At 34.7% G+C, this 18,227-nt stretch overlaps 1 protein-coding gene across 2 annotated transcripts in view; it reads right to left on the bottom strand.

Annotated features, from left to right (window-relative positions):
- Positions 1–18,227, bottom strand: part of cpne5b (copine Vb) — a gene marked incomplete at its 3' end in the record, with an annotated part of 164,198 nt that overhangs the window by 110,363 nt on the left and 35,608 nt on the right. For both annotated transcript variants that reach the window (XM_079396420.1, XM_079396421.1), the window contains exons 3-6: positions 16,821–16,867; positions 8,726–8,829; positions 6,712–6,751; positions 5,892–5,968 (exon numbers count right to left, since the gene is read on the bottom strand). In XM_079396420.1, the coding sequence (XP_079252546.1) occupies positions 5,892–5,968; positions 6,712–6,751; positions 8,726–8,829; positions 16,821–16,867 (268 nt within the window). The remainder of the gene's footprint in view (positions 1–5,891; positions 5,969–6,711; positions 6,752–8,725; positions 8,830–16,820; positions 16,868–18,227) is intronic.

The following is an 18,227-nucleotide window of genomic DNA, read 5'->3' as shown; positions in this document are numbered from 1 at the left end:
TTTAATGCACATTTTAAGTCTTCACACCTCTGTATTGATCTGATCGGTTTGGTTGACAGGGGTCTGGGTTCATTTGGAACATTAACAAAATTCCAGTGAACCACTCTGAAAACCCCACAACCTTTTGATACACGGAAAAGCAGCACTTTGAAATGACTTTATTGCAGACATATTTGATTGCATTTCTATTCATTTCCTTCCATTTTTTTATTTATTTATTTACTTGTCTGTGTTTATGAAAATTATTTTATACATTTTTATACATATTTATTTTGTGTATTTCATTATTTTATATATATACAGGGTGCGATTTGTGAAAAAAAGCAGATGCTTTTGGAAAAAAAAAATCTTTCTCCATAGGTGGAAAGTAAGCGTAAGACTATAGCCTAAGTAAACTAATGTTAGTGTCATTTGTTAATAACGCACATCATAAACCCATCTTTTTAGGCAAGTATATGGGTGTCCTGTCATGAAATTTTTTTAATACGACGGAAACACAGTCTATTAAAAACATTGAATCATTTGGCCGTTTCTCAATATGCGTTCTTCAGCGATCTTGCGTCCTTGTGTTCTCGTTCTACGTCATCATCAACCGTCAAAGTTCAGTTTGACGGTGCATTCCAAACGGGATATATATATATATATCGCCCTCCGGAGGGCACTTCGGAGTGAAAACAATCATGGCCGCCATATTGAAGGGTCGTTCCAAACCGAAGTGCTCAAAACTGGCCACTTCAAAGGGCCCTTCAGAATGAAGGATTTCAAAGGGTACAACTGATGGTCACTTTGGCCCCCATGATCCTTTGCGCTGATTCTTTCCATGATGACGGCGCCTCCATGTGGGCACAGGAGGATGACGCAGAAGGGCAATTCAAGAAACAGTTGTTTGGCCCTCTACACCCTTCAACCCTTCGAAGCTCTCACTCCGGAGGGTAAACCCTTTGAAGGGATTAGGGCATAGGGGTGAGCCCTTCCGAGTTCGTTCTTCCAAGGAAGCCTTGCAAGACTGGTCTACACGAGAACACAAGTCCGTTCTCTGCGTTCTTGGAATTGAGAAACAGCCATTTGATTCAGAACGGGACTTCAAAGCACGGATCGCGAATCATTTCATTTAGATCGGGACCTCGGAGCGAGATCGCGGGATGTTTTTATCCCCACCAGGGATGAAAATAATTCAGCAGAGGCAGGGATGCATAAATCCCCCCAGGCAAATCGCACCCTATATATATTACATACAATTAATTCCATTTTTTACTTTTATAATTTTATGAATATTTTTATACTGATTACAATATTTGTAGATAAATACATAAACTATGTTTATATGAATATATTCATATTATTACATTTCAGTGTAATAGTGAAACGTATTCATAATTTTAATATATTATAATAATACTTAATATAAATCTATATTTTATATATTTATAAAGCAAAAGTGTAACATTATAATAACAACATCTTCAGGAAACATGTAACGAATTAATGCAACAATAGCATATCATCAACATAATGCACTATATTAATAGCTCATATACCATATAATAACACATTAAGACCAAAAGCCATGGCTACAACAAGTCACAATATTTGATGTGTAATTAACAGCCGGATCACAAATGATGTGGGTCGAGTTACATGCAGAAGTTTAATACTGATGTTTGTACAAATCCCTGATTCAAGCATGAGTAGTTGCAATAGCAATCTTAGAGGTAAAGAGAAAATGTGCATATGTTCATGGAGTGTCTTGACATATGTGTGGTGAGAGCGCTGGGTCCATGATGCTGGGAAATGAACACGGACACCTCAAATACCTTCACTTTTGCTTTCTCTCCATTTAATTACACACTGACATTTACATCGACTGCAACATGTAATAGACCTCATTATTGTGGGACGTTGTCTAGTACTTAAAGTTAGCTTCCTGCCATCTGCAGATGGTGCTCATGCAAAGAGAGTTAAAGTACACTAATTGCAATACTTTCGGGATGTTCAGCAGCCCACTGCTGGGCAGAGCTTGTATCAAATATTCCAAGAATATATCGCTGAAAATTTGTGGCGCTTTCCATGAGTAGGGTATGAAATAGGGCTAGAAACAATTTTAAAAAGTCTGATTTATGTCCTTTTTAAAAAAAGTTTTAGAAAGAGATAAAATGTTGTTTGTCAGCCTCAGGGTCAAACTAAATATTACTAAACTAATAGATCTAATGGGACAGTTCATGTAATGTGTGTTACCATGATGGTGTTTTGTATTTGTGTGCATGACACTGTGCACCTTCTTGTGATGAACGTTAATTCATCATGTGGTTTTCTCTTTACTACCTTTCTCTTTACCACCAAAGATTTGTATTCGAATAAAATTTTTAGCAAGACAGGTGACTTTCTTAGGGTGCTTTCACACCTGGCTCGTTGTTTCGGAACCTGGCGTGTTTTCCCCCTTAGCTCGGTTCGTTTGGGCATATGTGAACGCGGCAATCGCACTCGGATAACCGTACCAAATCAATCGGTCCGAGATCGCATGAATGAGGTGGTCTCGGCTCGGTTGAAAACAAACTCTGGAGCGGTTCGGTTGTAGTGAGAAAGCAATCCGATCCAACGGATCAATGAATCAGGCTATATCACAGTGTATGGGTAATTACATAAGTTACGTGAAAAGCAGGAGACGCCATTCAAAATCAAAGTGCATTGTATTAACAATTTTGGTCTGTTTAGAAACTTTGCCATGTGAAAGCGAACCGCACCAAGAATAAAAAGCAACATTGTAATTATTTTAATCCCTGTTTCGGAAAAAAGCAATCGATCTACAGGTCTGAAAGCACCCTTAGATACTGAAACTCTAAAATTGTTGGCTGGTGCAGTCAAACTTTTATTATTTTGCAATTTTTGGTATAGCGGTTTTTCAAAGAAATTACAAAATAAATTGCAGACTGCTCAAAATAAGTTGTGTGGGGTTATTTTGAAAGGACATCCACTGATGTTTAAGATATTAAAGAAAATTGTTCTAAAGTATTTGTTAGAATATTATGTATTTGTACATAAGTAAAGTAGTAAGTACTGTCATACATAAGTAAGGTTCACTGTCGTTCTACAAGTGTGAGTAATAATGATATATATCCTTGTAGGTTTAAGAGTGAAATAGGGGAAAAAAAATATTTTTTTATATACTAGCTCTGTTGCTTGGAATAAATTACCTGGGTGTTTCCAAGAGATACAAGTTAATAGTATTTTTAGAAGGGAAGTTAAAAAATGGTTGTTTTATCATTTATGTTTTGAAGTTTGTGTGGTGAGTTTCTGAACTTGATGTGGATTGCACTCCATTTATGATTTGTTCGTCCATTTTTTTTTTGAGTATTACCTACTCCAATGAAAGAGGAACTGTTGATTTGAATAAAAGTAACAGAACACCAAATGAATCCCTATGAAAGGAAAGTGCCAAATGATCTCTGAAAATGTGTATGAATCTCTCTATACCTGTATGAGATTCTCAGATCTTTCAACCCTTGACACGTCCGGGGCAGGCTAGGCAGACCTTAAACTTTCAGGTTTACTGATTTTAGATGCTTTTTCATCAATGTCAGGAAATCCTCCTGTGGTCAGCATCTCTTTTGATGCCTGCGGCAGGATACAGGCTTAACGCAGCTTGCACACGACAACAGCAGCACAGCAAAACTTAATTTTGCTTAGATGTGATAGAAACACACATGCTGACAGTCAATATCCTCACACTTGTTCAAACAGCCTCAGAAGCGCACTCTGTTATCCCTTTCAGATTATTAGATGGTCTACAAGCCTGAAGGAGGCAATTTAGTGTGTTTGCTGGACTTTATGAGTCCAGTTATCCCCTCGAGAAGAGTTTCTTTGAGTCAATCAATGGAAAACATGTTCACGTTCTCCCCACGCACACACACACACATACTTTAAGCTTTGAAGAGGGCCCACTGACTCAGAGGCACTCCGGGGAAATACATGCATTGTGTGTTTCATGTTTGAAAGCCTTGAATCAAAACCGGGCTAATTTCTTGAACAACATTGTCATTTGCATTAATGTAGAGCTCATGTAAACGCCTTTCCCAGCTCACAATTGATTTCAGTACTAAACAACCGCATGCGTTACTGTATTGTATTTTTTTCCCATCTAATTCCAGCTCTCATTAAAAGTTGTGTCTGCCTTGGGACTTTCTAAATACGTGATTCTGCTTTTGTAAGACATAACAAAGAACAAAAACTTATGGAGAAAAGGGAAAAAATGCATGTCTCAACATTTTTACACCAAGAAAACTATCCTCTGACAAGTTTACCCACAATGCACGGTTATAGCTAATGAGGATCGCTAGCTAAGCCTTGAAATCTGTTGATCTCACACATCAGGGTACCTCTCTAATTAAAGAGTTTCTCAGCCAGGAATACTGCGCTCCACAATCAAACTCCATCTGGATGGACCTGCTCTACCAGGGCCAATGACGGGGAAACGAAAAGACTAACAATGCTTTTGAAAAAATGGGCCACAGACGACTGCTTTTGCTAATGTGTCCTCTGCCAACACTGAAACAGCCAACAGAAACAAGCAGGGTGCAAAATTAACACTCGCCAAATGCGACTAAAAATTGGTTTTGGCATGTAAATAAAACAGAATAAACTTGCCAGTAACCTCATTAGGAAATTCAGCATTTTATATGCTTTAAACGGAAAGAAAAAATTTTAAATGCAAGTTATCACAATGACCTGTGCTGGCTGTCATAAATGTCCTTTAAAATGTAAAAATATTATATAAAACTAAAACATATATAAATAATGTATTATATTACACTTTAATTTTACACTCAGTTACACTTTATATAGTTAGAAATAATATTAAACATGCTGCCATATAAAAATTTGGGCTCAGTAAGATATTTGCATGTTTTTCAAGTCTCTTGTGCTCATCGAAGTTGCTTTAAAAAAAAATATAATAAAAATAATAATAATAATAAAGTAATATTGTGAAATATTAAATGTTTTCTGTTTTAAAATGTAATTTACTGCTGTGATCAAAGCTGAATTTTCAGCATCATTACTCCAGTCTTCAGTGTCACATGATCCTTCAGAAATCTAATATGCTGATTTTATGTTCAAGAAATATTTCTTATTATTATCAACATTTGCTATTTTGTGGAATATATTTTGGAAACCATGATACAATCTAAAAGTCAATTTATTGCATCCTTGCTAAAAAATAAAGTATACATTTATTTTTTTAAAAATCCAAATATTCTATATTTGTATATATTTATATAATAACAGTATATAAAATATTTTCATAAATATATTATATAAAAACATTTTAACACTTTAACACGTGTCCGTGTTACACGTTACATGTACTTACTATTATAATAACAATAAATTATGCATAATTACATGCAAGTAACCCTAAACCAAACTCTAATCCTAACCATATAGTAAGTACATGTAATTATGTTTAATGCATGTTAATTAATATTACTCAATACTTATATGTATAATTACACTGTAACAAGAACATTTTAAAATAAGTGTAACCAAATAATGTTAAATAAGAAACTATTAACTAGTTGCTTATTAGCATGCCTATTATTAAGATATTGGCTGTTTATTAGTACTTATAAACCACGTATTCTGCATGACCATATTCTACATCCCTAATCCTACCCAATACCTAAACTTAACAACTGCCTAACTAACTATTAATAATCAGCAAATTAGTAGTTTATTGAGGCAAAAGTCATAGTTAATGGTTTGTTAATGGTGAGAATTTGACCTTAAAATGTACTCGAAACTGGCAGGTGTGGCTAATACTTGACCCTGGAAACAAGCCAGCACAGTTCCAGTGAGCACAGTTTTGAAAACACAGCTGTGATTTGAATTCTACTTACCCAAGAGGTTTCTCTAGTCGGCTGGCCGGCGACCCAACTATTTCGCCCAGTGTGCAGAACATCTGGCCAAGAAAGTCCTAGATGGAGTGGGTAGGATCAAGCAGAAGAGGCGGTAAGAGCTTATCAAATTCAACAAATACCAACGCTCTGCCCTCTCCTTATAGAAGTGAATTGAAAGGCAAAGACGTACGTATAGTTCAAGGGGCTTCTGGGAAGGAGCACGGCCATGTTTACAACAGAGCACAGCATGTAACAGAAAGCACAAGACACAAATACAATACCAGCCACACACAGACAACAACACATACAATTTAGGGGATGATCAGACCAGAAAAGACAGTGATGATTAGTAGATCTACATGATCGCTTTGCATGCATTAAATGAGATGTGATGAGAATCACAGGAATGGGGAGGAATGTGAATAAAATATATCCAAATATATTGATTTACTTCTCGTTTTTTGCTTCTGCACACGTAAAAATGCCAGTGGCTTCAAACACTGAACTTATTTTTTAAATAACAATAGTTCGTTTTATTATCCAAGACTTAATCCTGTAGATTTTAAATGCGGATTCAAAAAGCATAATAAAAATAATTGTATATATAATATTACATGGGATCAGTTTCATGACATCACCCATCAACTAAAATAAATATTCATGTAAATATCTAATGTCATTTAAAATTGAAAGTAACAGCATCTCAATGACTTTCTCTTCAAAAAGGGGAGTGCACTTCAAAATATATTTGGACATTTTTTAAAAGAAACTGATTTGCATATTAATGTTTTCATTCATATCATATTACAGCACTACTTACGTGTTTGGAAAGATCAGGACTTTTAGAGTCAACATCATATCTAAATTAAGTAGGGGGAAAAAACACTGTTATCCAAAGTCTTCAAACATATTGAATAGCTAATTAAAAGATAAGCCATTGAAAACAAACTTTAAAAGGAAACAAGTACTTTAATAGACAAGTGCTCAAACACACACACACACACAAAATGTATTTTAAGTAAATGTGCATAACAACTTTAGGGTCAAACGTGCTTGCTGTTGACAGACATGTTTCATAAAGTAAAAAAAATGTATTTTATTATTAAAGCAATGTATCTCTGGCTGGATTCACAAAACATTCTTCTTGTTTTGCTTTAGAAAAAAAATTTAAAATTAAAAATTTACGGTAAAAAACTGGCAGCTGTGGTTGCCAGAATTCTACCGTAAAAAATACAGTAACAACAATTTAGGTTTTACAGTTTAAACTTAAAATTACAGTTAAATACCGTAATTTCATTAACTGATATAATGTTAATATACCAACCTATTAAAGTATTGAAATCTGTTTTGTACCTTGCAGGTGGTGATGAGAAAGTCACTTGATGAACCAAAGCCCATCACAAGCAGCTTTTAAATAATAACATATATAGAAGGTGCACATTGTCATTCACACAAGCACTAAACACCATCATGGTGAGACTCATTAAACTGAAATATGCAATAAACATTAATTTAACAACATTAGATGTAACATACAACCCTAATAAACATAACTGATAAGAAAAAAAAAACTAAGAAACAGTTATTTCAAAGAAAAAACATAAAATTCAAACTAAATTTGAAATGCAACGGAGGGAATTCTAGGAACGTAAGTTTATGGTTTTCCCCTGTAAATTTTACAGGAACTTACCGTTAACCATTTAACAAGTTTTACCTGTAGCAGTTTTTTACCGTTAAAATCATGGTATTTTTTTTTTAGGAATAAGTGTTCGCTATTCTAAAGTGTTAACAGAATTTTTTTCTTAAGATTTTCACGAATCCATGAATTAAATGCTTCAACTTTAAGCAAGTGTTTCAAGGAATTTATTTCAAGGTTTATTCTTTTGAATGTACTCAAGACATAAAACTTGTCTTTCTTTGAAAAGTTATTGAATTTTGTGACCCACTTTATATGAAGTGTCCTTAACTACTATACTTACATTTAAATTAATAATTTGAAACAAAAGTTGTGGCCTAATGGTTAGAGAGTCGGCCTCGTAATCCAAAGGTTGTGGGTTCGAGTCCCCGGCCGGCAGGGATTGTAGGTGGGGGGAGTGAATGTCCAGCGCTCTCTCCACCCTCAATACCACGACTGAGGTGCCCTTGAGCAAGGCACCGAACCCCCAACTGCTCCCCGGGCGCCGCAGCATAAATGGCTGCCCACTGCTCCGGGTGTGTGTTCACTGCTGTGTATGTGCATTTTGGATGGCTAAATGCACCTGTATGTCACTTCACTTCAAAGAACTTACTGTGTACATACATGTTTTTACATTGTACTTATATTTGAAAATACCGTCCTCTAATTACATCTGTAGCTACATCTATAATTAACACTGTTGACCCTACCTTTAACACTTAACCATACAACCAAACCTGTCCCTAACCTCACCAATATCCCACCTCAAGAGCAGCAAAAGTGTCTAGCAACTCAACATGAACACAATAGGTACATTTTACCTAACAATTCTTTATTTTATTATTAAATACATAGTATTTAAAGACACCTTCTATAAAGTGGGACAGAATTTTGAGTCCAGCATGCTAGATTTGTAAAGCATTCAGGAAACTAACTAAATAACTAAAAAACAATCATGCATGGTTACTTACAAAGGTTAAGATTAAGTTAGTAAGAGGGTCAAAGTAAATCATAATAAAATGGGAAATTATTTCATGCATTGGAATATTCCTGTTCAGCGACAGAGGAAACAGGAAGTGGGAGGAGGTGAGAGGGTCTTTCAAAGGAATGGAGGTGTGGATGTGGTACTTCAGGACAGGGATCAAAAGAAAGAACTCACAAATCAAAGCGCAGGCTCTGCTTCTCCTCAAAGAAGTAGTCCAGGATGTACTTCCTGACAAAGTCCGGATTTAGTGTGTTGTCAATCACCTCCGTTCTTCCAAACTAGAGAGTGGATTAGGGACAACGGAGGGAGGGACAGGGTCAGAGAGAGAGAAAAGAAGGTGAGAAAATGACAATAACAAATAACAATGAGTAATAGAGGGGGAAAAAAAACAAGAATTTGAAAAGTTTGGTACAAGACACCGCAGAGATGAGAATTAAATCTGATATTGTAATCCTCCCTGATTTCACTCTCTTTCTCCCTTGTTTCTGTCTTTTTCCTTTACTCTCCTGCTGTCCTCCAGAGACTCGTCTAAAGCTGGAGGGTTGGTTTGCTGAGGTGTGCGCTCTTGTGTGAGGACTGGAAAGGTTTAGTGAAACTTTAAGTCCTCAGTGGCAGCACTAATTACAGTGGTGTGGCTACTCGACAGCTCTGAAGATCGGTGACAATTATGTCTGCTTAATTAGAGGGGGACTTCAGCCAAACAGAGTGCTATATTTCTCTGAAGCCCAGCTAGGGCCACCTCACTCCATCATTAACCCCTTTTCCCTTAAAAAAAAAAGACTAAATAATTGGATAGGTTCCCTCCCCTCTTTGTAAGGCTAAATGTGCTACAAACGAATTGAGGCCACCTTTTGACATTTAACTGATCTGAGCCAATGTCTGTTTAGTGGCCTGCATTTCACCTACAGGCATGGGGACTTTTCATGCGATATATGTCGACCATAAATTATTCAGTGTCAGAAACGTTTACATAAGTGAATAGACAGTCTGCAAACAGAGTTTGTTTCCATGAACTAATATTTAGATGATAACAACCAACTGTTTGAGTGTTTGCATTACTCTGTGGATCATAAAGTGTTTCACACCGTTTACAGTGGTTTTCAATCAGGGGGTCAGGACAATTGAAAATGGAAAAAAAAATTAAAAATAAAAAATTCAAGATGTAAACTTAATTCTATTCCTTTTTGTGCCCTGCAAACGTCTTTTTTTTTTCACACACAACAAACAGAACCTTTAATCTTATAGAATCACAAAATGAATAGTGTTTAATTATGTTAATATATCAACACTCCCAGTTTATGTTGACAAAAAGTTGGAAAACAAGCAGTGTTGTCAAAATTACAGCATAAATATTAGAGGAAATTGTACAGTTAAAGTGATATTATAGCAAATATACAGTAAATTGTCACAAGACTCAAGTATGAGTCATATGCAAAATATTTTAAATGCTGTTAAAGGGTCAAAAGTCAAGTTTTTAATTTTAAAAATGCAGTTCAAATTGCAAAACAAAGTTTTGGCATTCACTGTAATTCCATACATTTAAAAAAAATAAATAAAATAAAATAAAATTTTGCAAAAACAAAAACTTGTTTAATGACCATTAGGGATTAATACATTTTAAAAATGTAATAGGCTTTTGGGTACATATTTTAATCATTAATTATTTTCCAAACAAACAAATAAATAAATGAAAAAAGTTTTTCCACACTGACAATGATTTTTCAAATTCGCTATGTTTTGATATTTTAAAACAAAACTGTCTCACTACTCATTTTAAGTATTAATAAAAAAATATTTATAAAATAGATAAACACACTTTTTATAACACACAGTTTAAGGACAAATCAGTGGCTAGACATATTTTAATTTAAGCCCCTCAAAAATGATTTATTTTCAGACACTCAAAACACATTCAATGAAAACATTGTTTATTCAAAAGTTAATAATATGACCATAACATCAATGGCCATAAAAAAGCAATAGTTTCTATACGGAAAATGGGGGAAAGATATTTTAAAGAACTACTGATTAACAAAAAAAAATAAAATACTAGCGTTCAAGCCAAATGCGAAACCTTGTGAAAGTCAGGAGTTCAAATTACTCATGCAACAATTAAGTAACAACTTTAATTGCAGTATCCACAAAGAGCTTTCAACCATCTAATGAATAAAACCTAATTAGCAAACAAGCACTGTGCTGCTTTGCTGGTAGAAACGAACCTTTCAGACTGCTCTGTTAATTTCAAATCAACAAGCTAAAAGCCATATTAAGAGTGTCTTAATTATTAGCAATTATTGACAAATGTGTGCAATTGCTATAATCACCCCTCGTCTAAAATAATTCACTCTGTAGACTGGATATGAATGTTATACTGTATGTTTCCTTTTGCATGGAGAAAGAACTAAACGTCCTATGTAGCTTTGCAATTACTTTGTCAGGAATGACAGCAATGAAGCCTCATAATTAAAATGTTTGCTGACAGAATATGCTACGCTGTTTCTGCCTTCACCATGCTCAATGTTCTAAACATTGTGAATTTTATTTCAGCTTGGTAAAACTGAAATGAAGCACATACAAACTTGATGAATGATCCCTACCCTAAGTTCAGCCCCCTTGATTACACTCAAAAAAATAATACATTGGATGAACTCAGTTTAATTGAGGGCAGGATTTGCATCCAATAAATATGTGTAGCCCCAACTCATAAAAAACTAATTCATGCGATGAAATGTAATTGAGTTGGGCCATATAGTTTAAATGAAATTGATACATTGATGAAGTGACTTTTTTTATGCTTGTTGAACTCAAACTAAAACATTTAACTGGAAGATAAATTATCAGACAGACATCCTTATACACTCAAAAAAAAATGATTCATTGGATTTACTTAACTTTAGGTATTAGCCAACTTGTTAGGCATAGCATAAGAGGGGCATGCCCATAGTTGTTTTTTTATTATTAAAACAAAATTGCTTCATGTTAGCAGGTCCTCAACCCAAGCACATGCTCTACACTTTACCACAATGGTAATCCCCCAAAACACTAACATACTGTCAGACATCTGGTGTGTGTGTCTTGTGTTTCCATGCCCATATTTGGTTTGTTTCCTGTCCTCGTTTGATGTCATTAGTAGTTTATTCTGTTGCAGCCGTGTTCGTCTTATTATCCCTAGTATTTAAGTCCTGTCTGTGTTGTGTTATGTCTTCTGGTCTACTGGTTACTCCCCGGTGTTCCTGTCTGTGTCTGTGTCTGTGTCTGTGTCTGTGTCTGTGTCTGTGTCTGTGTCTGTGTCTGTGTCTGTGTCTGTGTCTGTGTCTGTGTCTGCCTTGCTGTGATGTCTCCATTAAAGACATATTATTTGAGTTACATCCTCATCTCCTTGTTCCTCCCTGCTGTGTGCACCGTGACACATACCAGAAACTCGTTTAAATGCAAACACCAAAGAGCATTAAACATAAACAAGTCTCACAATTTTATCATCTAAATAAAAAATGCCTAAAATAACATTTTATTTCAAGATTTACTCTCCTTATCCAGCCCTGTGCAAAGCATGATGGGAAGGGAAAACCCACTTCCTAGTTACACAAGTAAAATAATTTGTTCTTTCAAAATGAAAATATTGAGTTGAGACAAAACTCAACTGTTTCAAGTCAGTTTAACACAATGCAATTGTATAAATGGGAAACCTAACATAACGGTGTTAAATGAAAATTATTTTTTTAAATAAACTTAGTGTTGGAGAATTTGTTTTTTTAATCGATGGCCTGGAATGGTGTGGATTACTTGTGGATCTTTGTGATGTTTTTATCATCTGTTTAGAATCTGACGGCACCCATTCACTGCAGAGGATCCATCGGTGAGCAAGTGATGTAATGATAAATTCTTCCAAATCTGTTCCGATGAAGAAACAAACTCATCTACAGTACTTGAACTTGAACAGCCTGAGGGTGAGTAAATTTCAGCCCGATCTCATGGCAATTCATACATAATTTGCGAGGTGGCTAATTCGTACAAATTCGTACGACCTCACTCATAAAAATTCATATGATTTTTGCTAAATCGTAATCGAGTTGTCAATTCAAATGAATTTATACGAACGACCTACACCTAACCCCGCCCTTAAACCTACCCGTCACTGGGGTTTAGACAAATCGTACCAGTGAGGTCGTATGAATTCGTACGAATTAGCCACCTCGTAAAATACGTACGAATTGGTCGTGAGATAGCGTTGGTAAATTTTCAACACATTTTCATTTTTAGGTTAACTATTCCTTTAAGTCCTCCTTGTGTTATTATTATAAATGACCTAGCAGCAATGTTGCACTGTATTTTAGGATAGTTTTAAATAAAAGTTATTATTATCCAACAGATTTACATAATAAAATAGCAAAACCATGTCTGATAAAATAGGATTTTTCAACAGTTCTAACAGCAGGACTAGTCTGTAACATTTTAAGACAAAGACCAATTTGTACATTGAAGTTAAAGATTAAACATTTATTAACTAATGCACCATGTTGTTATTCTTTCTAGTCCATATAAAGCCAATAAAGGACAATTATTTTTACGTAATAAACTTTTGTATGTAATTATTATTTTACATGTTAATAATGTAAAAACCAGGTTGACTAGGACAGTGGTGGTAATAGGTTAGTAAATTACACGTGTGCTGTTTAAATTGTTACACATTTTATGGCCAGTTTTTTTATTTAATTTACAGTATGTCGTTATGCATTGTGTTGTATACAATAATTGATCTGAAGTATATTTTGTGACTTTTGTAAAATAATCAAATAGGAAACTGCTGGGTCGCCGCTTGATACCAAATTAAAGACTCAAATCTGGTTCTTTATCTGGGTACATGTATTTTTAAAAGTTAATAATAATAATAATTCTATTAAATTAGCCCAAATCAAAATTTTGACATTTTTTTTTTTAAATTGTATTGTACTTTTAATTGTACAATAGATGCAACAGCTAAAATCTTTGACACTTACACTACTGTTGTGAAATCCAAACAGTAAATTCTCTTCCAGAACTTTACAACCTGAGGTGACGGTTCTGTCAGAAAGCAAGCTCTTGCGCAGAGATTGCATGGACAGTGGGCAGGATGTCATGAAAGCATTGAAGCTTATATAATAAAAAGGCCCAAAACCCCTTTTCAATACAGGAAACCAGGCAAGACACTCACAGAAATGAATTGAGGAGACCATGCTTGACAGAACAGTGGAGCACCACAGTGTATTTGTGTAATATACTGAGAGATGCAGTCACAGTGAGCAGAACCGGCACTAATCATCTCCTGTTGTTCAAATGTATTTGTATTACTGTGTTAAAAGGCAAAAGTGCCTCTCCGTCATAACCCAAGACTGAACTCTAACACAATAACATGTAGATTACGTCCTTCATGTTATTACTGAATGTTCCATAACATACCATAAAATATAAATGAAAGCTTTCTAAACAAAATCCCAAATAATAACCTTTCATTCAGATCGCTTAACTTCTTTAATGACAGTCTCTTGTGTTATTCACACTGAATACGAGCAGAGTGCTTATAAAAATAGACAGTTGAGAAATTAAGCATGCCAGGATTTATTGCTATGGTGAGCTGTCATCGCCTACGCGAAAACCTACAAATATTCTGCAGGTGTATGAGGCAGCCCTCAGCTCTCAGTTTTATATCTAACAGTCAGGGGACAGGGCCAAATCGTCTGCCACTGGATAAGAAAATTCATTTTTTAATACAAAACTTTTGTGGTTGTATTTGACATTTTTGTGAGGTGTGTGTCTGTTTGTTTTTATTTCATATCAGATCTGAAATTCAGACTGCAAAACTCCTGATTTCTTACTCAGTTGCAGTTACATTGAAGTTCATACAGAAGTTTTGATTATCTGACTACAAAATGTTACTCTCTGTTTCAGCATGTACTAAGTCTCTAACTTTAAACGAAAAGCATTATGTAAGTTCTGCACACTCATGTTGTAACGGTGCGTGGTTGTAGAGGTAAGCGCACAAAGACAGGAGTAGACGTAAAGGAGTATTTAATAGGTTTCAACACACATTGAAAATTATAAAACATTAAACCAAGACAAAAGTAAGAGGAGAAGTGAGGACTTATAAAAGGAACGGAAACAAAGGAGCAAACAAGATGATTAATACAAAACAGGTGAATGGAATAAACGATGATTAACTAATCACAGGAAACCGACCAAATATGGACAAACAGGAACTAAACTGAAACCCACACATGACACATGTGGATCAAGACCTTTATTGACTTATTGATATAAAAGTGGTCCATATGATTTGTAATGTGTTATACTGTATTTTCATCAGAAGATTTGAAATTTAAACTTTTGGCATTGTTGACACGTATTTTGACACCTAGATGTTTTACTCAAAAATATCACATGACTTCAGAAGACTTGAAATATAGAGTATGAATCATATGGACCACTTTTATAGTACATTTCTTATCATTAAGAACAGTGTGAACATTCTTCAAAATATCTTCTTTTGTGTTTCCACAGAAGAAAGTCAATTATACGGATACATGAGTGCTTTAATGCATGGAATCGGCTCATTTACATATCACAATAACGAAAAAGTGAGTGGAGTGAGGGCTTAGTGAGTGGGGCTAAAACAGATGAACGTGAATAGCAACGTTGTCGGATATTCACAGCAGTTAAGAAAATGAAATGCCACTAAAAGGTTAATGTTCTAGTGCATTTAATAATAACATAGCACTAAACCCTACCATAAACCTAGCAGATAGTATAATCATAAGCAAACATAACCTAAAAACAAGTTTTCTGAAGCAACCATGCCATTTCATCTCGGCTCTATAAGTCTGAGCTCTTTAATCATGGCTGTTGTTTCGCAGGATGCGAGTGCTTTGTATCGCAAGTGCATAGCTGTACCAGGTGAGTAACCGAGCAAGTTTACTACAGCAGAAAATCTGTACACTGTAAAAAATGATCGTGATTTTAACGGTATAAAACTGTGAAAATGCTACGGTAAAAACCTGTTACATGGTTAACGGAAAGTTCCTGTAAAATTTACAGGGAAAAAAACGTAAACTAACGTTCCCAGAATTCCCTGCGTACCATTTCAAATTCTGTTTGAATTTGACGTTTTTTTCTTTGAAATAACTATGTTTCTTCTTAGTTTTGTCTTATCAGTTATGTTTATTAGAGTTGTATGTTACATCTAATGTTGTTAAATTAATGTTTATAGCATATTTCAGTTTAATGAGTCTCACCATGATGGTGTTTAGTGCTTGTGTGAATGACACTGTGCACCTTTTGTATATGCTATTGTTTGAAACTTGCTTGTGATGGGCTTTGGTTCATCATGTGACTTTCTCATCATCACCTGCATTTGGTGGTTATCAGTGCATTTCAAAGGAACAAAACAGATTTCAGTACTTTAATAGGTTGGTCTATTAAGATTATAACAGTTAAAGAAATTACGGTATTTAACTGTAAATTTAAGTTAAAACCGTAAAACCTAAAACGTTTTTTAAGTTTGCCAGTTTTTTACCGTAAATTTTACAGAATTTTTTTACAGTGTACATATGGAGCTGGTTATTTGAGGCAAACATCAAAATGTATTAGTTTACAACTCATACACTATGGTTATACTGTTGTGAGGTTATAATCTGCCCAGATAATTATTTGAATGAAAATTAATAAAAATTGTTGGTGTTTTATTACCTCTAGTGTTCATTTCAGCTAAAAACTGCAGTGAATTACATTTATAGGTACATTTTTGCAATAGAGGAGTTGCACCACTTGGTCTTTTAATGCTATTAAAGATAGTGTTTATCATACTTATAATAACATTTAGAGGGTAAATTGAGAAAACATGTAGCAGATCTTACCATTAACCTATGAGAAAAACACCAAAGCAGATTACTGCACCACCCAGCAGGACAGTACTCTTCTGGTTCATAACCTCAAATTGGAAACTACAGAAACTGACTCATCGTTATAAAGACACCGTTGGAAAAACAACACTCGCTCAGTACAGCAGGACGAGACAGAACAGAGAGCTGTTGTGCAGGCACTGGGTGTTGCTTGTTAGTGATAAGATGCTGGATGTGTTTTGATGGCGTACAGAAGAAGAACAGACAGCGTTTTGACTGCATGCTGCTGCAGGGAGAGCCGACACGCCTGATTGGACATCAACACCAGAGATGAAACCATAGCAATGAAAGCTGGGAACATTCATGATGTGTGTGTGAGAGAGTGTGTGCACACTCACCTCTCTCCACTGCTTGGTCTCCACACCCTGAGTGTACAAGACACACACTGTGAAAAGGGACAAAAACAGCAAAAATTAGTGCTACACTCTCAAAAAAAGGTGAAACTGTGATTGGGGCGATACCCTTTCAAATAGCAATGCAAATATGAAAATTCTGGGCGAAACAGAAACCAAAACTAAAAATTAAGGATGCACTTGGCCAAAAAAACTAAATTGAATTGTACATGCATTTAAACTGCACATAAGTATATATTTTTTTAAATAACAGAATTATGTTTCTACTTCTAATTTGTTGCTGGGATATAAACACTGAAATAGAAGCTGTAATAAAATGACAAAAATATACAAATATTAAATAATGATAATTAAGTCAAATGTAATTAATATGTAATATACTACATATATTTAGCACAATGTTACTTTCTAGAGTTATCTTGACTAGTTGAATAGAGTTTATGGACAATGAATGTCTTTTCTGAGGTAAAATGTAATGTTATGATTGTTGTTCTAAAGTTCATCATATTTCTTTCTTGCTATAACTTGTAATAAAGAGAAAGAGATGTTTGAATCACATACCACTTAAACTTACAATCTGTCAAGTCACATTTAAGGAAATGGATTCATGATGTACTCGCTTATTATATAAATTTTGTACATTTTGAACACAAAAAAGTTACGGACTGCAGCTTTAAGTTCATGCATCAATAGAAAACAGCACATACTAAAAGATTGGTCTTGAGATTTAAGAATCTATCTGATTATCGATTAAAAATGAGAAATCGATATTGTTAATCCAGCACCGACAATGGACACTGACACAGTCAAAATGCACCATCGGAGAAATGCTAATTAAGCGCCACTGGTTCAATGACTATGGCCCTCCAAAACCATTTTATCTGAAACCAAAAATGACTGTTTTGTCCGAATATTTTTGTTTGCCTAAATTTCAGTGCATCCCTAATTTCAAAAGATACTAATCTGTTTACTTTAGGTGCTAATCTGCACGAGTCCATTCAAATATATTGCTTTAAAATGGAACGCATCAGTGACATCATTAATGAACAATAGGGATGGGAAATGTAACTGTTTTAATAATGATTCGGTTAAATTTGAGATAGAAGTATTTGGAAATGCCAAATGCTGAGATCATTTCAATAATAAACATTAAAAATGAAAAAAAAAATGTGGTAACATTAATTTTTTTTTACTATTAATTTCTATTTTTATATAACACCACTGGCAAATTTAATAATGTGTATCTATATAGCACTTTCATTGTGATCCATATGCATGTTCATTATGATTTCAATACATACTGTACTTAAACATTTCTCATTTCTGTTTCACCAAAGAAAGAAAATCATACTGAAATAATGTAAGGGTGAGCTGAATTTACATTTTTTGGGG

The sequence above is a fragment of the Barbus barbus genome, assembly GCF_936440315.1.
Source record: "Barbus barbus genome assembly, chromosome: 37".
In the NCBI taxonomy this organism is placed as follows: domain Eukaryota; kingdom Metazoa; phylum Chordata; class Actinopteri; order Cypriniformes; family Cyprinidae; genus Barbus; species Barbus barbus.
Note: the sequence above shows the minus strand (reverse complement) of the source record. Positions and strands in the feature narration are given on the sequence as shown.